This window comes from Eupeodes corollae, chromosome 2, assembly GCF_945859685.1.
Source record: "Eupeodes corollae chromosome 2, idEupCoro1.1, whole genome shotgun sequence".
Taxonomy (NCBI): Eukaryota; Metazoa; Arthropoda; class Insecta; order Diptera; family Syrphidae; genus Eupeodes; species Eupeodes corollae.
This window is the reverse complement of record NC_079148.1, coordinates 30,470,447-30,495,450: the sequence shown is the minus strand read 5'-3', so window position 1 is coordinate 30,495,450 and position 25,004 is coordinate 30,470,447. Positions and strand designations below refer to the sequence as shown.

Sequence of the window (25,004 nt, the reverse complement as noted above, 5' to 3'; positions counted from 1 at the left end):
GCTGTTATAAAGAAGCGAATTTTGAAAAGTCTTGCTAAGTTTTCGAATTTATGTACAACAACATTTATTTGAAATCTCTGCCAGTTTTTGATAAACGGAGGACAAGAAAGTATGAACTTCTTATAAATGTGAGTTCCAAACACATTGAAACTTCGATGATTCGACAAATCGACGCTACAAATACACTATACCAGAAACATTATTTTCGAAAATTGGAAGGACTCTTGTCAACTGATTCAACCTAAATACTTTGTCAAATTTCACTATAAAAATGGTAAAAATTGGACATTATCAGTTAAAATTTTAGCAAGAAAAATTTCCTGAAAAATAGCACCAAACATAGCTTGTTGTTAATCACCCTAAGAAATCGCATGTTCATTGTTCATGCTCCACAATCGATTCTAAACGTTAAAGATTCTTGAATTTATTGAAGACATACAACTGGAAATATGGGAATTGGTCATGGAAATTTGTATGAAAAAGATTTATGGAGTTTACCATTTCACTGATATTGATTTCCGTTTTGAATCTATCTATTGTCTTTACTTTTACAATGAAAAAGTATCCTTAAAAAATGCTCAGTTTTGTATTATAAAGAAAAACAAACTTTAAATTGGAAAACCCTGTACTAAAAATCCCGATTAATTCAAAATATCTCAATTTAAATTTCCATAAAATTCAATCTAACTAAACTACGAATATTTTTTAAAAATTCAAGACAGCTAAATAACAAAGAAATATCCGCAAATGAACAATAATTGAATTCACTTTAAAAACATCAAATCCAACCAATAAAACTGTTCGTTTCGAAAATGAAAATCAATACATTCGAACCTTCAACAAAACATTATTAGTTTTAATTCCTAGAAACAAATAACAACTCCATACATATTCGAATTCCGAGGGAGGGGTATGGGAAGTGAATTTTCTTCACAGAATATCTATCAACTATAACTGAATTATTTGCTTTTTTCAAGCTAAAATTTCGAAACAAAATATGTTTAACCCCTTTAGCCTTATAGCCTCGTGGAAATTGCACATGCTTATTTTTTTCAAGGGCTGTAAGTTTCTGAGATGGAAATTTTACTAAAATCACGAATACGAGTATCCTGTCACAGTCAGAGAATATTTGCAATAGTTTCATTATGGGAAGCCGGTAAGGGGGAGCGTTTTCTGATGAAATTCTGGGTATTGTTGCATTCCGTGGCAAGCGTATGCGACCCAATTTCAGTCGAAACAAAATCTAATAGATCGTACTTTGTTTTTGTCGAGATTCACACAAAACTTTGACAAGCTATTGTTGCGAAAAATTGTTTTTTTTTTCCTTTTTTTTTTGAGGTTCGGGGTTGGGGTTATATATTTTGTTATTTCTCACCAACAACAAAAACGACACATTTATGTAGTCGAGCCATTGTGGTACATGTCTGTGTAGGTTTGACCTATTTTTGGAGGAAATCATTGAGAACTTTGCTATCTCTATATATATCCGTTACTAAAAATAGACGCCAAGGTCACATGACGTTTTCAGTTGCAGAAAGAAGCACAACCCATCGATTTCTTCTGGTTGCATTCTGCGCGCTCTTTACCCGCATAATATACATAGACCCGACACTAAAACGCCCCCGCCGCCTACCGCCCACTGCCAACCATTTACCCCACTTCTCTTTTTGCCCCCTCAGAACCATTCAACGTCATTCTACATTATTTTCTTTTGTAGGTATTGAATCTGATTTAAGTTTCGCTTGCTGAGGTTTCAACTTGTACCATCTCTTTAATGTTGTATGCCTCTGAAACATAGTCGAAGATGCCCCATAGTGATGATGATGATGACGACGACGGAGTCTGCAGGGGAAAATCGACGGGGTGCAGTTTATCTTTGTTTTGTCGTGTGGGAAATATAAAACGTTTTCTCTGAGTGCAAGTGCCCAAGGCAACACGGGATAAAGTTTGAATTTCACATTTTAACTTTTCGATTTCCGATTAGGAATGCAAATTCTTTTTTTTTATTTATTTTATGTTGACTAAAGGAAGTAGTAAAACTTTATTTCAATTAGAAAAAAAAACTATGGGAAGTTAATAAAGATAAAGAACAACCCCACCCAAAAGTACTTCCTTATAGTTTTCATATCAAATTAAAGCCAACAAAACTGTTTTTGATTTCAATTTTACTAACACTTTGAGACAAAAGTGTATATACGGAGAACGAAAACTTTGATTTCCGTTTCCTGGAGAAAGATTGATGTTTTTTTTTTTTGCTTGCCCGGAAGACTATGATACATTTCATGGGTCAAGAAATAGGATGTTGTTAAGTTAGTGTTGGGAAATAAGGGTAAGTTTAGTTTCTCGTTCACCTGAACTCTTTTCTTGTTAACTTTGGTGATGGATCTTATATTGAACATTTAAGGGACAAACAGAAAAGGTTATTATTTTAATATTTTTGGTCTATATCTTTAAAAGTTCCTACAATTGCTTCCAATGCTTAACAAATTGATACGATTTTCAATTAAAATTTTAAATAGTGTACCTTCTTAAAAATGAAAAAGAAGAACGATGTATTTTGTATCTCACTATTGTCCGGAAATTCTCATTAATTATTATGAGATGTCTTATAAATATTAATTTGATTCTAAATGACCCTTTAAAAATACATGTTTCAATACCGTTTTTATATTTAGTCAAAACATTTCTTTTATAACAAGCGCACATTCAAGGGGATATTACAACCCTTTTATATGCAGTGTGATCATAAGAAAAAGGAAAGACGGTTTGTAAAGAGATTGCAATGATAGAGTGTGGTAAGGCAACCCACATTCACTCAGTACGGCTAAAGAACGAACGTACTTTACTGTACGACAGAAGTTGGGCTTGAGTGTATACTGAGGAATGCAACTGGCTATTTCTGTATAGCATTACCCGTGTTTTTTGGAAAATCTATCAATAGAATAACAATATCCGCAGTATGAATACTACCGACAAAAGTTAAAGTAGAATCTTACTACGGATGGGTTTTGACATTCATACGAGTCTCGAATAGATCTTATGTGATTTCGTTCTCAAATGTTGGTACGATTAATATTGCATTTGTATCTCGATGGCTGTGTTTGTTGAGTAGTTGTGTATTTGGGATCATGTGTTTTCCATTGGTGAAAATATCAATCTGTAACTGTTGATATTGTTTAGTTTTGTTAATGAAAATTGACTAACTGGGCTTATTTCGAAAAAGAAAGCAATAGAAAAGATTATTAAGTTTTGCTATGTTTCCACTAACGGTTCATGTCAGTTTAGATTAAATTTGAAAATTATTAAGTTTGACATCACTTTCTTTAATGCAAATGGTGTTTCGATGTTTCTTATGAAGTGCAAGTGAGATAGTTTGATTCGTGTTAAACAAAGAAAAACTGAATAGTTCAGCACCATATAAGAATATGCTACCTACTCCATGTGCAATTTTTTTTTTAATTTGATTAAAACAAAACTATGTTTTTTGTACACAAACGTGCAAATAAAAAGACCATAATGCATTATCTGTAAAACCAACTTCTCCACACAGGTTTTTCTTCACAAATTTTGAATCGACTCCGATCCCCGACCGGAATCAAGTCGAATCAAGCTCATTTCAACTTGATGCAGGTATATAAAGAATTTAGGCTCGCTTCAAGCTCGCTTCAATACCACATGGTAATGTAGTAGTCTACGAACAAACCTTCTTCTTGAAGTTTTTATTTTATGTCAAAGCTGCAGTTGTTAAATTAACTTTTTTTATAGAATCTCAATTTCCAGATGTTTTCTTACCATTTCTTCTTCAAAATTGTCCATTTTATTAGTTTCAGTTAGTTTTTTTGCTGAAGTTACTTATAACTTTTGATTTTCACAAAACTTTCTTCTATTTGTGTTTTTTTTTTATTATAATTTTGACAGGTCATCTTTCAGTTGTACCAATTTTTAAATGCAAAAATCTAGCTACTGCCCATGGGTTTTTTTGGGAATTTTCTACTATACTATGTATAGAATGCCAAAAAAACACGGGTATTAACTGTTAAAATAACGGTAAAAAATAGTGAGACAAGAAACTTTACACCGATGTTTAAGTGACGTAAATGAACTTTGATGATGATATTAGCACCGATCAATTTGAATGCTCTCAATTACTCAAACTATGGACGTATAGACTTAAAGATAACAGCCAGATCTCAGAAGGGGGGACACAATTTCTTGCATCGCTTCCAAAAAGAAGGTTGGTGTCACACATACCGAGTATAATAAGATATTCAGTCTGATTGATGCAGGTGCTATCCATGGATCATGTGAAAGGGCAATATCTCGCATTAACGAAGCATTAAATTCCACTCGTTTTTTTATTCCCCATTGTTCAATGCTGTTTAGGTCAGAATTAAATGAGCTTTTCATAATTTGTCGTTCGAAGAAGAATGATGTGAGTCTGAAAACGAGTATGAAAAGCTAAGAGTACTGTCCTCAGTGAAACAATGAGTTGGATTAAAAATCGAAGACAGGAGATCATTAATAAAATACGGAAGAGTGTAGGAGATAGAACGGAGCCCTAGGGCACACCAACATCCAATTTGTGGTTTTCAAACTTGAACCCATCTAATATAACTTCTGTTTAACGATCCAAAAGGTAATTACTAATCAAATGAAGGAGGGATTCGTGAAAGCTGAAAGCACGCATTTTCGATAAAAGAGCCTGATGCCAAACCCTATCAAATGCTTTTAAAATATCAAGTGCAATAATCTTACTTTCTCCAAAGCGATGTAAAGATTTGATCCACTGTTTGATGAGATCGCCAGTGGGTCTTTAGCTGTGAAAGCCTTACTGTTGAGGAGATAATTAGTCAGCGTTTCCATGGCCTTGGAAAGAAAGAACGTAAGTGCGATCAGTTAATAATACTTGATTTGATAGCCTTGATAAGTCGACATATCTGTTATCTGAATAATAAATAATAAAGTGCATGATATTTTCAAAATATTTTAACTGAATTCGCAAACTAAAGATAAAGAGAATTATAAATATAAAAATTCATGGGCTTAGAAAGTTTTACTTAAGATGTGTATTTAATTTTATTTAAGTTTAATGAAGTTACATCTTGAGACGTGAATTTAAAGCCGGGTATCAACATCTCTTCAACATCTTTAAGCATACACCTGCACACGCTGTCAACATTATTTTAACAACTCTACTCTACAGTTCTGCACACATGTTGGCTTTTCAACTCACTCCATAAACAAACACAAAGTTGTCCCATGATGAGTTGCGAAGTGATGAGTTGTACCATGATGATAGATATACAACAATTCTATTTCCTTTCCTCTTACTTAAACTCTGTTCAATGGAAGGAAGCTAATATCAATTCACCGCTGCTAAAGTCAATTCACCCGAATTATGTATATTTATATAATTTTAAGTTATAAAAATAAATAATTTGTTTTTAAAAAAATAAATTTTTAGCGTAAAATAACCTTACAAGCAATCTTCTTTCCGAATCAAAAAAATGGTTGTTGGGACTAAGAAAGAAGAGATGGCTTTTTAAAATTAAGTTAAATTTGTTCCGCCAAACACACATACTTTAGTAGGTGGAATCTTTGGATATAAAACCTATTGTACTATTTCCGTGGTTCGAAAGGGGGCTTAGAGGTCTTTTTGATTTAAAGTGTGAAGAAATTGTTAATATGTAACTTCACTACATTTAAAAGTGTGCACTAAGTACAATACACTTTCCAGTTCAATGAAAAGTTATAATTAATACGAAAAAATTTAATATCAAATATTATATAAGGAATTAAAAAAATATTTTATACCTACTTTTTTTGGCCCCCAAATCCAGGGCTCCCAAAAGTCTAAAGACGCCCCTGGTTCCAAGTCCATCAATACTCTGGCAAAAATATAATTTGTTTACCTTGTCGACCACTATAATTCTAAAAGGTTGAAATTTAAATTTGTTAGATTTAAAATATCAATTATCTCAAGACAAATAAAACGATTTTCTTTCGTGTTCAACTCTAAAATTACTGGAAAAAATAAGAAAGCCTCCATTTACGATACCTGTAATAGAAAATTTTTTAAACTTTTTTTTACAATAAACGGCTTTGAAAATCATTTATGTTTTAAAACTGCAATTGTAGAAAATTTGTAATTTTATTTTATAAATTCGCATTCAATTATTTTGAAAGTAATAAAATGTTTTTAAAATTTAAATTTTAAATTTGAATTAAAATTGTTGAATTCGTTGATGTACTTAATTTTAGTACAGCTCTAGATAAATTGTATTACTTGAAATCTTTACAACTTGATGCAAATAAGTTAAGACATGTTCTAAAGTTCCTTTTAGCGGTGAGAATTCTGCTTAGTAAATTAAAGTTCGGTTTCCCAAGTAGGACAGAAGTCACTTAGGTCTACTATTATTCATTTTAATAGTTGGCCCGGAAAATGTTGTAACGTTATTTTAAACTGAACGAAGGCGCATTGAATTAATAGTACATCTTATTTTTCGTCTAAATTTTTATTTCAATGTTAATATTTCAATTTTATTCTAGATTTGAATTTAAATATACTTTTTTTTAGTTAAATTTGTGTTCTATTAAGTTTTTTGCAATTTTTTGTGCTCATCAAAATAATATTCAGGATAGTTGCTTATATTTAGCTTAAGCTATGAACAATTAATAATGAAAATTGAAATAGACAAACAAATTAATGAATAGAAAATATCGAAAATCATTTGGAAATATTTGGATAATTGAAGATAATGTCGAAGTCATCTAAGATCTATTAAGATTCAAAGACAGGGTAGAACGAAAGAAATTGTGTCTGCTTTCAGAATTTAAAAAAGAGGGAAAGTTGCTTAGCAGAACGTAGTTTCGATCTACGGACCTCTGGGTTATGGGCCCAGCACGCTTCCACTGCGCCACTCTGCTGCACATAAATTCGTTTTCAAATCAAAATTTTCGTATGCATAGAATGCAGTGCCATCTCTTGCAGCATAACGTGAACCATACATAAACTATTAAATCAGCAATAGATGACTCTCCTTAAAATAGTATAGACTCAAACCCTTTGAAGAAAAACCTACAAGTTAATTTTCTTTGATTCGTTCACATAAAGGTGGTTCGATTTGTTGTTGTCGTTATTATTTGAAAGACATTTTAAATAAAAGTCGTTAATCAAATAAGCAATAACTAGAGTGGGACCCAGTTGGGGCACCAGCATCACAGCACTTCAAATGTGGGATAGCCTTGAATAAAGTGTGTTATGTGAATAGTGCACAATCCCAAAGGCATGTTTAAATAGCTGTAGTTCGAGTTTTTTAAGGTCAATCAAAAGCCTTAACATTTCATTTTTCGAAAGTTCGCATGATAAGTAATCCTTAAAATAGTTGCATAAAAAAAAGTTTGAAGAAAATTAAAACCAGGTCGTTAAGATTTGGTTTCCACTCTCTAAAAAAAAAGGGTTTCGTGAATTTGACTTTAAGCAGGTGTAAGTTTTTAAAAATTAAAGCAAAACTGTGTACGTTTTCCAGTCCTAATTACGAACACTGACTTTTGTATCAATTTCTCATATATTTTAAAATTTAACCAAAATTTGTGTACTAACAAAATGGTTTTTCTAGCCAGGTGGTTTACAATTTGTGTAAAGTTGTTTATTAAAAAAAACTTTTAGAATTGGTAGTTCACAAACAAGTGTAATCCACATTCAAATTGAAACCCAAAACTTAATGAATAAATATTAAATTAATTTTGTTTTATTGTATTAAACTTATGAAAGACAGAGTTTACAAGTTCTTCAATCGCTTCAAAATGGTTCATTGAAAAGAATTGTACGCCATAAACTCCAGAATTACTTTCGAAAACTTTAGTTAGAAATTTCCCAGCCATTTCCACCGCGTATTGTTTGAATTCTGTTAAATTTCCCTGTAGCTTTTCATATCGTTTAAGTTGTTCCGGTTCTATTGTCACTTGTGTAATTTGTAGCATTCTCAACAGTATACGATAATTTTCCGGTACATAGACTCCAATGATAATTGGCACCGTAATTCCGTTTTTACGACAATTTCCTATAAATTCGATAATTCTGCTTGCGTCAAAGCAAATTTGGGTAATTATAAAATCAGCTCCCGCATCAACCTGCAAATGATTAAACAGATAATATATAATAACAAAATTAATTTTAGATCATATAATGTTGTATTATTATTCAACAAATTAAAAACTTTACAGTTTTTAGTTTAAAGAGCGTGTTAACTAATGACTAAATAACAATATGACGCATTAACATCAGCGGTGTTGACACTTTTCTGTGTCTATTCGTGATCTAATCATCTACTTTTCTGGCTATTTGTCAATAAATTGAAGTAAAATATTCTAAGAAAACTGTCCGAGATGAGTTTTTACCATTGTGGTAATAACAACCTCAAAATAAGTTAAATAAATGAAAACAAAAAAAAAAATCCCCAAAGAATAAGTTCAACAGCAGTCAGGTTTTAATTTATTTTTTTATTTCGGACACCGAAAGTTAAAGCCTTGATTTGTCCATGCGTAAATTGTAACACACACATTCCAAATGCAGCGCTTTAAAGGGGATGTACCAAGTTTTACTTTGTTGACAACAGATCAAGTATTTAAGCCTTAAATTAAATACTAACCCAGATTTCTCACATAAACAGTTGTTTTATGTTTTTTATTATATCTCCGCCCCACTAAATTTGCTTAGCCAATTTCTTGAAAAATGATGCAAGACTCCAAACTGATTTATCTAAAGATGGTAAGGTTTATCTTATAGTGCCTTCATCATTCATTATTAGACTGACCCACAAATTGAATGCTATATTTTTTTTAAAGCTACATCACAAAATATCGTGCAAATTTTAGGCTATTTTGTTCCTTATTGACGGTTTGCATCATCAAGCTTTTCAAATTATTGAGTAGTTTTTGAGTTTTATTTTCAGACGTGTGGTTTTCACGAAGACACAAAACGCATATACATAATTTAATGGGCATATTCATGCAACATAAGGGACTTTATTTGCAGTCAACTTCATTTTTTGAACGAAAACTTTGACTTAGGTCACTAGTTAGTTTTCCAAGTGTCATACACTTCAAATTCAGAACTTTAATTCACAAACCTCTACTTCAAGTTCATAGCATAAAAACTAACAAAAACATTATTGTCTACAAAACACTTCTCAGGCAAGCTACAAGTACATCACGATTTGTATTTTGTATTGTAAGGAAATATTACTTATTTCCTTTAAAATTTGACAAGGAACCATTGAATGAAGATGTGCAGAAAATTAATAAATCATACAGTAATAAAGTTCAGCTTTCAGTTGAACGAAAAAACATAATCAACTGTCATTTTGACAGAAGTAGACTTCACTTGATAATTAGGAAGATTTTTCTTGACTAACTTTCCAGTCAACTTTCCATTAAAGTTGCCTTTATAATTTTTTGGCAGCTGGCCAATCAGACACTAAAAACTCGCCTTACTTTAAAGTCCCTTATGTCGTCTGAACCTGCCTAACGTTACATGGCATTTTTTAATCGTCGCTAATGACTTTTTACTTTGACAATTCAATTGATTAGTTTAAATACCAAGCAATTTTTTAGATTCGTTCCAGTGTGGATGGTATGTGGATCGCGAATAGCGTTTGACAGTATGTATGTGTTTTCCCGTCAATTCCTTTTTTCAATGAATGGAACAAATTGACACATCAACAATCCTTATTTTATCAATATGTGTGTACATTAATATGTTCTAATTAAGTATATTTTTTTTACTTAAAGGAAATCATATTCCAGCAAAAAGACGTATAATCGAAAAACTATCAAAAGATATCTGCTCAACTCTAAATGATGTGTCTATTGTTCCTCAGCTCTAAGGATAAGTACACACGATTGTAAGATTTAACTTAAATTTTAGATCTGTCACTGTCAGTTAATATAATAGTTTCAAATGTAATAAAATCGTGAGAACTTACGAGTACAATTATGTATTACATGTTTGTAATTAAACTTTTATCATTATCATATGGAGCAAAATGTTCCCTACGTTTTCCGTACGCTGTCTACCGATGACAATTCTTTAGATTTTAAACAATGGTGACATATAGCCAGAAATGTCATTGTCACCCATCTTTCTTTTACCAATTTATGGTAAATTTGGTTTTCGATTTTGTGAAGATTTTAGGGAACACTGACATCTTTTATAAACTCTTAACTTCCATTCTCAGCCCTATAATTTAAGATTTAAAAATATACCTGCAAAATAACTTTGTCTTCATAAATTTAAATGCTATTTGACTTGTAAAAAAAACCTTAATTATTCAAACAAAAAAAATGTATGTATATAAAACTTGCATATATTTATCATTCAGTTTTCGAGCTATCGAATTTTGAAAAAAAAATATTAAAATCGGTTCAAGAGTTAATGAACAAATTTAAAACAAAATAACGGTTCTATGCGATTACCCTTTTGGAGCAATACAAAAATATATAGAGAAAATGTAATAAAAATCTATCGACTTGTTTTTAAGTAAAAAATATGTATATTTTAGATCAAAACATTTGTCTCATTTTTGATCTTAAACAAATTTGAAAAAACGCCTAACGCAAATGTGCTATAAACTTGAAGTTCCAAGTTGGAACTTAATAATCTCAATGGATTAGGCTGTATGAGCGGCCACAGACCGACGAACCCACTTTTTTTCGACTTTTCTAATATTGTAATGTCATGTTTGTTTCAAATCTCGAGTTCGAATTTTATTACGAATGAAAAATTTGTTCGCAAGACACACATTCAAAAAACAATTTTAATTCCATAACCAAATAACTATTATTTTGTACTAATGTAACCTCTAATATGTTTAATAATATGTTTTTATAATGGCAACAACTATTTTACTTATTCAAATAAAAACTTCATATAACATCAAATCAAAGGGAATCCCCGACCTTGTGTCAATAACATATGAAATGCATACTAAGCTTCCCCATTTATCGAAAGCTAATAAAACAAATACTCTAGAATCCACTTCTCATTGAAACAAACTAAACAAGTTAAATTTACCGTTCTCTTAATTGATTTATTTAATCAACGATATCTATCTTTTTTTTTTAAATTTAAATATACAACAAAATTTTTTACCTTACCTTCTGTGTGAGGTATCTCAGGTCATCTTGCATTGACTTAGCTTGCGGATGCTTTTGGGGATACCCACCGACACCTATGCTAATTGTATCTGCAAAACATAACAACTGATCATGATCAAGCTTTCTCGTATACCACAACACAAGCCTTCGTCGGCGTGCGCCGCTGTTGATCATCACAACACAAACTCACCACCGCGAATCTCTCGGATGTCTGTCACTAAATCCGAAGCATGCTTGTAATGTTGATTCGCATCAACAAGATCGCCTCGCAACGCGAGCACATTTGTGAAGTTCAACGCAAGAAAATTCCTCAGTCTTTCCGGTGTCGCCCGATAGCATGTGAAATGAGGCATTACCACTGTGTTGTGCATCAAGGAACTACCAAACCGTACCGCGTCTACGTCATCAATTGGCTGAATGTCCGAATATTCCGGACCGAACCAAACTAATGACGTAAAAAGAGGCAAGACAGCGAACTTACGATAGTCCAAGGTACTATTGGATCTAGCCGATAATTCAATGCCATAGAAATATTCTTGGTTTTCGATTTTCGATTGAATTAGATTTCCAAGTTTAGGTTGTTCGTTAATGATGGGCAGAAAACGTTCACCAAATTCAACTTGCACAAAATTATTAATTGGCTGATAGTCCGGATTATGCATTATGTTTATTTGTTAATTATTTTTGTATTGACTTTGGTGTTTTTGTTTATTTTTGTTGTTTACCAAATAGAAATGGAAACCCGTTTGGTTGTTGCGAGAGGAACGTTTTGATTAAAACTGAAGTCGATTTGTGAATGGACTGATGTGAAGCCTTATATTTTGGATTAAATCGAAAGCTCTATTCTTGTCGATTTAATGATCTGTATAGAGCTTTTCTATCCGGGGTAGGTTATATAGGTGGTTGGTGTTTTGCTTGGTGATTGAATGCATGCGCAGCACATGGGATATCTACATTAAATAATATTAAAGATCATTAAACCGTTAATTTTATGATTTATTGTTTGTGATAGGGACGTTAATCATGTAAATTAATAAAAACTTTCATATTTAACAGCTCTATTCAAACCAGGTGCTGAAATTGGTATTTTTGAATTATAGGCGACAATAATTCTTCTTCGTCATAAATTAAAGGGTATTTTGTTTGGTCTTTCAAACGATGTGAATTGAAAATTGATGATATGTGTCATTTTGGATCTTTGAACTTTACTGGGATTATTGAAAGATGTTTTGCCTAGGTTAAAGCAGTATTCTTATGAACGCGACCAACGAACGACGAATGAATTACAAAATGTGAGTTTATATACGTTTGAAGAAATATTTCAACACAAATTCTTAACAAAACGATAGCAATATAGTTTCTATTTGGTTTATGATGCATACTTTTACTTTTCAATATCATATATTAATAAATTTAAGAAAACAAATTTATTCGTCGTGAAAAAAATTGTAGCTGATACCAACTGTGAAACCTTATTCGGGTTCCACATTATCCACACTCGCAACGAATAAAATAATCGAACGTACTTAGCCTACAAAAATCATTCTTGTTTTGGTTTCGGTGGTGAATGGTGTGCGGCTGTGACTCCTTGACATCTTAAAATATGTACCTAAAGAACTTTTCTGGATATTTTTCCAGCAGTCTTATTAAGGAAACATATTATTTTCCTTAAATTTCTCGATTTGCATTAAATGGATGCACATGAAATCTTTTTCTTGTTTTGTTTATTAACAAGGACACCAATAACTTTTTTTGATCAAATATAGCTTCGACCGCATTTTCTCAATCGTTTGTTTTCAAAACAAAGCACAATAATGATAAACACAAAAAAACAATTGTCAAAGTCAAACTTTATTCGCGACGAAAACTCTCATGTGAAAGAAATGTCAAAATTGACGAATATTCGTTCTTTCGTTGGTCGTTGCTCGTGCTCATGTGAATAGTGCTTAAAGGCCTTGCTCATGAGAGAGAACAACAAATAAACGAATGGACGAACAAACATGATTTAACACATTTCAAAAAGTCAATTTCTAGGATAGGATAACATTAACAATATTGTTGTCTGTCAGATTGGCAAATGCCAATTTTTGATTTCTTAGTTTATTACAATACAATGTTCATTTCTTTTTTGTTTTGTTTTGTTTATGTTTACATATGTTGATATTTATATTTAACATTATATTTCATTTAAAAATATTTCAAATTGTTTTGTTTATTAGAAATACTCATTAATAAGTAAGTTTCTATATTTTGTAACCTCTAAAAGATATAAAGGGTGATTTTTTTGAGGTTAGGATTTTTATGCATTAGTATTTGACAGATCACGCGGGATTTCAGACATGGTGTCAAAGAGAAAGATGCTCAGTATGCTTTGACATTTCATCATGAATAGACTTACTAACGAGCAACGCTTGCAAATCATTGAATTTTATTACCAAAATCAGTGTTCGGTTCGAAATGTGTTTCGCGCTTTACGTCCGATTTATGGTCTACATAATCGACCAAGTGAGCAAACAATTAATGCGATTGTGACCAAGTTTCGCACTCAGTTTACTTTATTGGACATTAAACCAACCACACGAATGCGTACAGTGCGTACAGAAGAGAATATTGCGTCTGTTTCTGAGAGTGTTGCTGAGGACCGTGAAATGTCGATTCGTCGCCGTTCGCAGCAATTGGGTTTGTGTTATTCGACCAGCTCGTGCAAGAACTGAAGCCGAACGATCTGCCACAACGTCGAATTTTCAGTGAATGGGCCCTAGAAAAGTTGGCCGAAAATCCGCTTTTTTATCGACAAATTTTGTTCAGCGATGAGGCTCATTTCTGGTTGAATGGCTACGTAAATAAGCAAAATTGCCGCATTTGGAGTGAAGAGCAACCAGAAGCCGTTCAAGAACTGCCCATGCATCCCGAAAACTGCACTGTTTTGTGTGGTTTGTAGGCTGGTGGAATCATTGGACCGTATTTTTTCAAAGATGCTGTTGGACGCAACGTTACGGTGAATGGCGATCGCTATCGTTCAATGCTAACAAACTTTTTGTTGCCAAAAATGGAAGAACTGAACTTGGTTGACATGTGGTTTCAACAAGATGGCCCTACATGCCACACAGCTCGCGATTCTATGGCCATTTTGAGGGAAAACTTCGGAGAACAATTCATCTCAAGGAATGGACCGGTAAGTTGGCCACCAAGATCAAGCGATTTGACGCCTTTAGACTATTTTTTGTGGGGCTACGTCAAGTCTAAAGTCTACACAAATAAGCCAGCAACTATTCCAGCTTTGGAAGACAACATTTCCGAAGAAATTCGGGCTATTCCGGCCGAAATGCTCGAAAAAGTTACCCAAAATTGGACTTTCCGAATGGACCACCTAAGACGCAGCCACAGTCAACATTTAAATGAAATTATCTTCAAAAAGTAAATGTCATGGACCAATCTAACGTTTCAAATAAAGAATCGATGAGATTTTGCAAATTTTATGCGTTTTTTTTTTTAAAAGACTTCTCAAGCTCTTAAAAAATCACCGTTTACATAAATAAAGAGTTGTGTAGTTTTAGTCATTCATTTTTATGTAAAATTCATCTTTCGTTAAACTTTCTTTCCCGAAGTAGAAAAATCTAATTCTTTTATAAATTGAACAAATCGCCACAAGGTGGAAAGTATTTTCAGCTAGATCCAAGTTACAAATTGAGCATATTCCCTTTGTGTTATCTTTAAATGCCCGAGCATTAATATTAAGAAGCCCGCCTCTTGCCTTAAAAATCAATGATATGACTTTAGCTTGCAACACGTCATTAAAATATAACTCGTTTTTCGTATATTCAAGACGACAATATTCATCATGAAACTGTGACATTCGTGACATTTCTACATTTTTTTCCCAAACCTTTCTTATTAAAGTTTCAATAACGTTTTTATGTTTCAAACTCCAATCAATATTTTGAGAATAAAAGTTCAATTTTATTCCAGCATTACCAAAAACTTTAACCCAATTATTAACCCAGAGTGTTGACTTTTGAACTGTTTCCTCTGCTAATATTTTTGGGAGTCGGTTTCATGGATAACTAAAAACTTTCCATATGTACTCAAAATGTAAGTTGAGAGTGAATATAAACATTTTGTTGATACCTGTTTCGAGAGGCAACATTTAGTTGGGAGTGTTTTTTGGAAGAAATTTCATTTTTTTCAGGAAAAAACGTTAAAGTTTTTCAATTTCTTCATGTTGACACTGTCCCCAAATAGGTGCCGCATAACACATGATAGATCTCGAAGCTGCCTCAAAAATGTTCAATTTATTGCTTTGGGAAATATTCTAATTATTAATAAAAGAAGACCACGCATTTTTCGAGCTTGTTTATTTGTTTACCAAATGTTTTTTGTATTTGAAATTGTAAGTTAATAGTACCCCGAGGTATTGGTATTCATTCACTTCATCAATTTCGGAACCGTTAAGGAACCATTTTTGTTCAAGCGGACGTCTTGCACCTTTTTGAAAAACCAAACATTTTGATTTTGACAGATTAATAATTAACTTCCAACGTGCGCAGTACTCTGCAAGTTTTTTAATCATGCTTTGAAGTTCTTGAGGGGATTTTGCCAATAGAACCAAATCATCAGCGTAAAGTAACACCTTAATTCTTATACCACATATTTCAACCCCCCCCAGGCAATTCGCTACTTAAATCATTTAAATAGATTGCGAACAAAGTTGGGCTTAGCTTACAGCTTTGCTTTGCACCTTGGCGGACATTAAAAAAGTTAGAACATGAGGTACCATCCCATACTGCTGACCCAGTATCACAAAAAAGAATTTTCAAAAGCCTTACAATTTTGTTTAACATACCAATGGATCTCAGTTTAAACAAAAGAGCATTTCTTACCCTGGGTGCCACGGCACCCTGCTTTTTATTTCAAGATATTTTATTAAATAAAAGTCCTTTTACATTTTTAATATTCATTTTTTTCTTTTATTAATATTTAAATAGAGTATTAGAAAACTTTTATTAACACTTCTATTTAACACATTACAAGTATACTTTTTAATTTGAAGGTCTCCACAAATATTATCAATCAAATAAGGTACAAGGTGATGCAGCACCCTGGGTAGGGTTTAAGGGTTAAATTATAATTTAAAAATAAAAACTACGTTAAATAAATCAACGTTTGTAATTTGCATTGCTCATATTAAGATTTAATGAATTTTAACCAAAATTAAAAAAATCTATCAACATCATCCATCGAATTGAAAAGATTTTTTGTCAAAAACACAAAGTAATTGTAATGGATCCTAGAATCGTAATAAAAGATTTGTAAGCACTATTCAGTATTCACATCAGCACGACCAACGAAAGAACGAATATTCGTCGATTTTGACATTTCTTTCACATGATGTTGCGATGTGGATAATGTGGAACGCGAACAAAGTTTGACAATTTGTATCAACTACAATTTTTTTCACGACGAATAACTTTTTGTTTTCTTACATTTATCAATATATGATATTGAAAAGTAAAAGTATGCATTATAAACCAAATAGAAACTACATATATATTGCTATCGTTTTGTTATGAATTTGTGTGGAATATATGTCTTCAAACGTAGGTATATAAACTCACATTTAGTAATTAATTCGTCCTTCGTTAGTCGCACTGATGTGAATACTGCTTTAGAGAGATGTCTGTGTTTGCGAGTGAAGGTGTGTTTCCGTACGTTCGAAATACGTTTTTTTCATCGAACATATCTCAAAAAAACGCCGAGATATCGACTTCAAATAAATGTTTTCTTATAGATAATAGCATCAAAAGATACAAAAAAGTAGATAACAGCATCAAAAGAGACAAAAAAGACAGTAGTTTGAAAAAAAGTTAAACATTTGGTTGACCCCAATTCAAAAATTTAAATTTGTTCTTGTGTTTATCAATTTGTCATAGTCAGCTGTTTATGTGAAATGTGTGTGGATTGAAAATAAGAGCGTTTAAGTAACGCAATACCGACTCTAAAACGCCAAGAAAGTGACTCGCCACAAAAAGTGAGAAATGTCGTTTAAGTAAAACGCCTATTATAATAAGGGTGAATATCTCACACCAATTACTCTTACGACTTCACTTTAATTTTATACTTTACATTGTGACGTGATACAAAACTTCTATTATTTCGAAACAAACTCAACCAACGGTTTTATTTTTATAAACCAAACTAAAATGAAACAAATATTAATTGTCAACTCGAATCTTTTGCGAACAAAATTAAAACGTTATTTATTTCTATTTAATTTTTTAGAAAACTCGGAGAGTTTTTTACAATAAATAAAAACTTACAAAATATTACTAGGCATTTGTTAAAATAGATTTCCGGCTCGAATATATTATAAAAAAAGCATTTGGTATAGTAAAAAGAAATGAAAGTTATATTTTTCGAATCAAATATTTAGAAAAATAAATGACAGTGTTGATTTATTTCATTCTATATAAAATATTGTTGTTAACAAATAAGTTATTTTCTTGGAAAAATCCAATTTGAATCCAAAAGAAATAATAACCCCCAAAAATTGATTAAAATTGGTTTTAGACTAAAATATTTCGGGAATATAAACAGATATCGAAATCAAACTTATTTTATTATATGCAAAATTTTGTTTACTTTTAAGTTTATTTTTACGAATAATCCAACTGAAACTGATAAAAATTGGTTTTCGACTCGAGCATCTCAAGAATATAGAAGGAGTTTAACTTCAAACATTTTCTTAATATTTTGTAAATCTTAGATATTTGGACAGACTGCACGATTGGAAACTTATCAGTTTGATTCACATCACAGCCTTTTCTTCATTTAAATATGTTAACATTGCAAACAAATATTAAATATTATAATTCGAATAAAAAATCAAACTGTCTAAGAAAAATAACTTACCATATTTTGTAAATAACATCAAAGAGTGTTTTAGAATTTAATAAATGTTTATCCATCAGCGTGAAAAGGCATCATGTTTAAATTATCTATTTTGTATAAGAAAACTGATTTTCTTTTAATTTTTGGATTCTTCCACATTGGAAGTAATTGCAATCTGTTACATATATTTATAAAGAAAGGACCCTTTTCGTTTTCCATATGCCAAGAGCCATCAAAGATTATTGTCTTCAAATAAATGTTGTTATAAATAATTACATTAAAATAAACAGAAAAGAACTACAACGATTAAACAAAATTCAGAGTTATCAAAAAAAAAGCTAAAAACTTGCGTTAGTAAAATATTTCATTGACCACTTAAGTCTAATTTTATTCAACATGTTGTGGCGTATTCATAGAGAATTACTAAAGTCGTGATTTCTTGATCTATAGTTTAAGGATTGTTAATTAATTAAACACAGCTCTTATTCAGAGTCAATTTTCCTGCTGTGTTTAGTAAAACACCAGTTTAAGGTTGTATTCTACTACAATTATACATCAAATGGCAGGTTAAAGCACAGGTTAAACAACGGTATTTTTCTGAAAAGCAAGTATACGTAAAATTTATTTGATATCATTTACTTTTGCAGTTTTTATATTTACAAACAAAAATGAAATATGACATTTGGCTGTGATAATGACTACTTAAACACAGCATTTCTTATGTTTATAGTTAAACCACAGGTTAAGCCCTAAACTAAGGTTTAAATTTATTTATAAATAGCCTAAACTCTGGACTTGCTTGGTAACAAGATAGCAAGAGTTTAGCAAACATCTAAGAATATGCCCCATTATTACGTCATGTACATTCAGTATGAATTTAAATAAATCAATTAATTTTTTTTAAATTTTTTTTCAAATATTGACAGTTTTTTTTATACAAAATAAAAACCTGGACAAAAATTACTAAAAATAAGTAAACATTAATTTTGGACTCGAGTATATATTCACCTTAAATTTCTTTTATTTCATACAAAATATTGTTGTTATTTTGTAAACTTAGCTTTGGAAACTGGCAGTGATTTTTACAAAAAAAATCTCGATTTAAATCTATGAAAACACCTGAAGATTCAATTCTTAATAGAATTCTTTTCAAAAAAATATTAATTGCACATTTTTAAATGAACCAATGAGGAGTTATCAGTGTGTGTGTCGAATCACATCTACCTTTGTCTTTTCTTACTTGTCTCAGTGGTAGAAAAGATATTATTTTCAATACTATGAATTCCCCATGAAGCTTATTTTTATCCATTTCTATCAAGACTGAAAACGACTAATTTACGAAGATATTTGAATTTGAATCTTAATTTATTGTTCAATACTTTTTTTATTTTATGAAAAACAAAGAATTTAAGCTTTGTGCTTGCTCTAATTTGTTGAATTCATGAGAATTGAATGGGTTTAACAAAATTTACAACTAAAAATCCCTTATATTGAAAAACAAAGTATTATTCATTGTTTATGTGTACATAAAGTTACAGTCTGTTATTTGAAGATGCACGTTAATCAATTCGTAATAATATGATAATAAGAGTGATAAGAAATTTGTATTATTACTAACGAATATACTGACCCTTAAGTAGTGATAATAGATAGCAATAAAAGTCAATGAGTTTCATTTGAATTGAATTTTAAATCATCATGCATACATTACTTTAGTTAATTTAAATTTAAAAACAAAAGTCCACATTTCAATCTTATCTTTAACAGTTTTGAAGGGGATTTTAAATAAAAGGAATTCAAAAATGTGCCATAAGGGATTAATATCGTTCCCGTCCTTTAACCTATTATTGTAAGACTACTTAAATATTTTTAAGGCCTTATTTGTTATTTATTTACTTTTCTTGAAAATCTACGAAAATGATTATAATTAAATTAATCAAGAACGCTGTAATTCAATACCTGTAAAATTATATAAAATAGTACAACACGAAATCTTCAATATTTAAATTAAAAATTCAGCTATAAATAAAGCTATTACATAATAAATTGTCAAAACTTTTAAATGTGATGTTATTGTATTTTGTTGCATGATTACTTTAATTATAATTATCTTCCTAATAGTTGAGGAATTAAAATACTTAATTTTGCACGCGATTCAAAAATATACCCACACAAAAAATTGAATAGGGATATGGATGAATTGTTTTAGTGATGGGCCGAAAATGCCTATTTTTTTTTCTCAGAATACACTTACACTTTTTCAGAGAGTCATCTTCAATAATACATTTTTATAAAGATATAAATTAAATCAAATTGAACAATAAGTAGTAAAAAGCAAGCAAACAATTGTCCAATAAATTATATCGTAAAAGCTCAAGTTATAGCTAATAACTTTTTATCCTGAGATGTAGATTGTGGCATTAGTTTTAATTTAATACATACATACATACTTTCAACCAAAACATTCAATTTTGGTCCGGCCTTGATTACAAACTGAATTTCAATTTTGCAATGAAAACCTTTAATTTCACTACTTCAAAAATCTTTTTCATTCAAATAATCTTCGAATTCTTCAAAATTAATTTTAAATCTTGAATGATTAATTTTTTTGAAAGCTGTGCAATAAACCTCGTGTTCCAAAAACAAAAAAATATACACTGCCCGACAACCGATTTGGAGCTTTATACCACTCAATCAAATAAAATATTTGAAATGAACTTTTTGCCCATGACAGTTTGTAACATTATCCTCGAAAAGAAATGAAAGTTCCGAACGATCTCAAGAAATAACATTTTAAAAGAATTTAATAAGAAAAATCATCTTTTCTTCCGGACATTTGATTAGAACCCCCACTTGAAAATGTCAAATAACATAAGAAAATAGGCAGAGAAAACTTTCATGTTTTTTAATTTATTTCCTACATTTACAACTTATTCCTAAAAAAATTAATAATCACCCCTATTGCGAGTTTCACTTTTTCTGGATTCCGTCCGAAAAAAAAGACATTTCACATTTCCCTTATTGTGAGTTTCGGACGGAAAATTTTCCACTTCGAAAAATTTCCGCCTATTGTGAACTTTTTTTTCGGGTGGAACTTCAAGTCTTTGACAACTCTTTCTTTCACTCAAAATTTGGCGGCGGAAAAGGACAACTTTGGCGAAAAATGTAAGTAATTTTTATAAATAACAACAAAATAATCGAAAATAACTCCAACTTTTTTATTTTCAAGGAGTAAAACAACAAACAACATCCTATTATGCTTGGCATATTGAATTTCATGAAGAAATCTTGGCTGATTCTTCTACATTCGTTTTGTGTTGGCCACTTTATCCATTCTGGACAAAGCCTCTCCTCCAACACGTTCAACACTTCAGCCATAATAAGGCTTACAGATGGTTGTGCCAACCCAACTTCATGGTCCTTCCCAACTCCCTTTTGGTACCCGCCCTCCGCAAGGAAACGTAAGGTGGCTGCAAGTTTTATAATTGGGGGCACACCAAATTTTTGTTTTACTGGGGGCAAGGAACTGGAAAGAACATCCAACAAATATTTGAAGGCTTCTTTATTTACTCGATAGTGTTGATGAAATCTGAAAAAAAAGTTTGATTCGTAATCTACATTTATATTCACAAATTCTTTACATGAAACTTATTACTTACAATGGCTCACGCAACTCCAAAGGGTTTGAAGAATCTCTGAGTTGTCTTCTGATTGATTTTTGTTTTTGTTTTTCTTCCTCATCATTAATCATTTCCCTCAGGGCTATGCTATACATGTTGCTAAAGTAAAATATAAAAACAATTCTAAACAATTTGTGTAATAAAATATCATACTGTTCAAGTTCATACCTTTTGATGAGAGCAAATAAAGGCTACGGCAGAATCACAAAAAACAATTTTTATTTGTTTTATTTACTTATTTTCAAGTATATTTATTTTTATGAATTAAAGACGGAATCACGGAATGCACGGATATTGTTTACTTTTTTAAAAATTTTAATTCACACTTCACTCATCTGTCAAAAATCTGTTTAGCCGTGTTCGAAGTGATGTAGTTCTGAATTGTTCCGGTTTTTTTTGTTTTGGTTATGGATACCGTCGTTTGTTTTTTTTTTCTTGAAAAATTACTTCTAACATACAAAAAATATTTAATAAAGTTTTTAACTCAACAAATTGTCATTTTCATTCCAAAAGGGGTTGAAAATAATAATTTATTTGCAAAACTAGAACACCGTCCTATTGTAATTTTTTCTGGGATTTGTTCAGATATTTCGTTCAGCTTGTATTTGCCTTTTCAATGAACGCTTCTTTTTTTCGAAATGTCACCTCTAATTCGAAGTGAAAATTCATTCGGGTGGAACTCACAATAGCTTTAAAAATTCCGGGGGAACAATAATTTTTCGGGTGAAATATTTTCCGGGTGAAACTCACAATAGGGGTGAATGTTTTGTACCACCACCTAGGTATTCCTTCAAACATTTTCCTATATGTTAAGGTTGTTCAAGTATTGCGGCCATATCAGTAAAGGTACTTTTTGGAACTCAATCCCATAATTTACGAACTTAAAGTTGCGGCCATATCAGTAAGGGTACTTTTTGGAACTCAATCCCATAATTTACGAGCTTAAACTTGTGGATAGAGACGTTATCGTGTTGGAACTTCCATTCTAAGGGCCCACAAATATCCTTGTACACCATTGTGTACAATGACAGCGAGTTAGAAATTGAAATTCAATTGTGTCATGTTAAAGCTCCCCATACCATGACACCACCAGCACAGCTGTGCAATCGATCATGCTTTTCCTTTCGAAGATCATGAAAGTAGTAAGCAAACCCATCATCGGGACCCTCAAAATTGTTCTAATTTGTAAAGACAACAAGCCGCCACACCTTCGTCCAGGACATATGCACTCTGGAGAAATCGAGGAGTTGTGTCTTTCGAAGTTGGTTAAGAGGCGTTTTTTTATTTTAAGACGCTTTAAATGTTCAGCATTGGAAATAATTCTTTGCACAGTCCGCACGCTTGTTCTTACAACGGTTTTTTCTTTAATCTTGGCAGGGTCGTGTGAAGTGACGTCGAAATGTTGCGATAATTTCAATACATTTGGTATATATCAATCTCATCCAATACATATTTAAACGCTTCCTTGTTCAGGAGAAAAAGTAGCTTGAACCTTGAAAATATTTTAGGAATTTACTTAAATACAGCATGAACAAAAAGATTTTCATTTACTTACGTGGAACTTTAAAGGCTTATTGGGTAGGATGAATCTCTTAAGAGTGCCCTTGTTACACGCATTTCTCCTTCGGATTCAGATTTATCTTCGCTTTCAAGAAAGTAATCGCAATGAAAAAACATTTTACCGAACCGAAAACTTTTCCAACATTCACATTTTGACATTTGTAAATAGGTGTGAAGTTAGTTGCGTTTAAAAAAAATACCATTTTTCATTTTTGGCTGGCAACATTTTCTTGATTTCATTTTCGTTTCTCATAATCGCTCTACGCCATGAGTTTCGTTTTTCTGGGTTTCATTTTTTCTGCCGTTCGTTTCGTATTTCATAATAAGGGCCCTGCTGTAATGACGATGAGAAGATGACCGGTCCTTCTTATTTTTTCCATAGCTATGCTTACTTCCTTAGAATGAGGAAATAACTTTGCGGCGGCGGTTCATTTTTTTTAGATTTGATGGATTGATTGACCACACTCACTATAAGCCTTCATTTTTGCCCTTTCGGCTTCATTTAACGGTTTTACTTTCCCTATTTTTAATAAATTCAATTGAAAATTATTTAAAATAAACTAATAATAACATAAAAAAGAAAATCACGACTACTTACATGCTAAAATTTTTAAAAAAGCGTAGTCGCACAAAAAATACATTGATTTTTGTCACATTTGACAGAATAAAGCAAAACAAAATAACGGTACATTTCTAGAGTAAAAAAAGGAGAATGAAAAAAATGTTTTAAGTATCATACATATTATTCGTTCCGAGTTATTTGCATTTACACTGAAAGATTAGAATGTTCTCAAATCAACATACCATCAATCCGCAAGAAGTAGTATCAAGGCCTATCGGACTACAAGAATAGACAACATCATGGCAGAGGCTGGACTTCCTACTTTGGAACAGCGTCAATCAAAGCTTTTATTCTCGAAGGACTCCGTCATTGATAAAGATATCGACTTAACTTCCAACTTGAAAAAAAATATGCGTCTTCCATCTACAATTGCTAAAGCCTTGTCAACTGCAAAACAAATGGGGTAACCATTTAAGCGTGTCAAAGGAAACACCACTTCAACCTTCCCACCGTGGAACATTAATACAAACTCGTTTAAACTAACTCTATCAGTATACACAAACAACAGAATCTATCATTCCACTATTGCCGAAATAATGGTAAATTTAAAACAAGAAGGCTGGATTCCGGTCTTCACTTTAAATACCTCGTTTGCAGTAACTCAAGAAGACGGAACTCTGTTAAGAGCTGCAATTTTATGGGAATTCTCACCAATCTTCACTTCTGAAGCACTAGCCATTTTTGAAGCTGCTAAAATTGTCCTGCAATCCACTTCTAAAGCAGTAATTTGCTCCGACAGTCTATCGGTGCTCAAATCAATCCTTAATCCGAACAACAACATAATAAACAATATAAGAGATTTGCTCATAAAACACACAACAAAATTAAAATTAATGTGGATACCCAGTCATATCGGTATACCAGGCAACGAATATGCCGACAAAGCTGCAAAACTCTGCAACGAAGCACCTGTTTTTACTTTCGAGACATTTTCAAAGAACGACATTTAAAGATATATCGATCAATTACTTAAAAAGAACAAAATTCTCAACTGGAATAGCTACGAAAATCATTATGCAAAGATAAACACTGACCGATCCGCTCCAATCTACCCATCATCACTCTCCAGAACAACAATATAAAACTTCATTCGCCTT

General features: G+C 31.6%; 1 protein-coding gene and 1 non-coding gene across 2 annotated transcripts; both read right to left on the bottom strand.

Annotated features, from left to right (window-relative positions):
* Positions 1 to 6,855: 6,855 nt before the first annotated feature.
* Trnam-cau (transfer RNA methionine (anticodon CAU)) lies at positions 6,856 to 6,927 on the bottom strand. Its single transcript has one exon. It is a non-coding gene; the product is annotated as a tRNA-Met (tRNA).
* A 794-nt stretch (positions 6,928 to 7,721) lies between these two features.
* LOC129947813 (5,10-methylenetetrahydrofolate reductase) lies at positions 7,722 to 11,960 on the bottom strand. Its single transcript, XM_056058511.1, has 3 exons — positions 11,348 to 11,960; positions 11,158 to 11,246; positions 7,722 to 8,133 (listed from the first exon to the last, which is right to left on the bottom strand). Exons 1-3 carry the CDS (start codon positions 11,817 to 11,819, stop codon positions 7,741 to 7,743), a joined length of 954 nt encoding a protein of 317 aa, XP_055914486.1. The 5' UTR covers positions 11,820 to 11,960; the 3' UTR covers positions 7,722 to 7,740.
* Positions 11,961 to 25,004: the final 13,044 nt, after the last annotated feature.

Coding starts and splice junctions, on each gene's coding strand:
- LOC129947813 (XM_056058511.1), bottom strand. CDS start 11,819: ATGCATAATCCGGACTATCAGCCAATTAATAATTTTGTGCAAGTTGAA. Junction 11,247..11,347: donor CATCCGAGAGATTCGCGGTG/GTGAGTTTGTGT, acceptor TATGTTTTGCAG/ATACAATTAGCATAGGTGTC. Junction 8,134..11,157: donor TGAGATACCTCACACAGAAG/GTAAGGTAAAAA, acceptor AATCATTTGCAG/GTTGATGCGGGAGCTGATTT.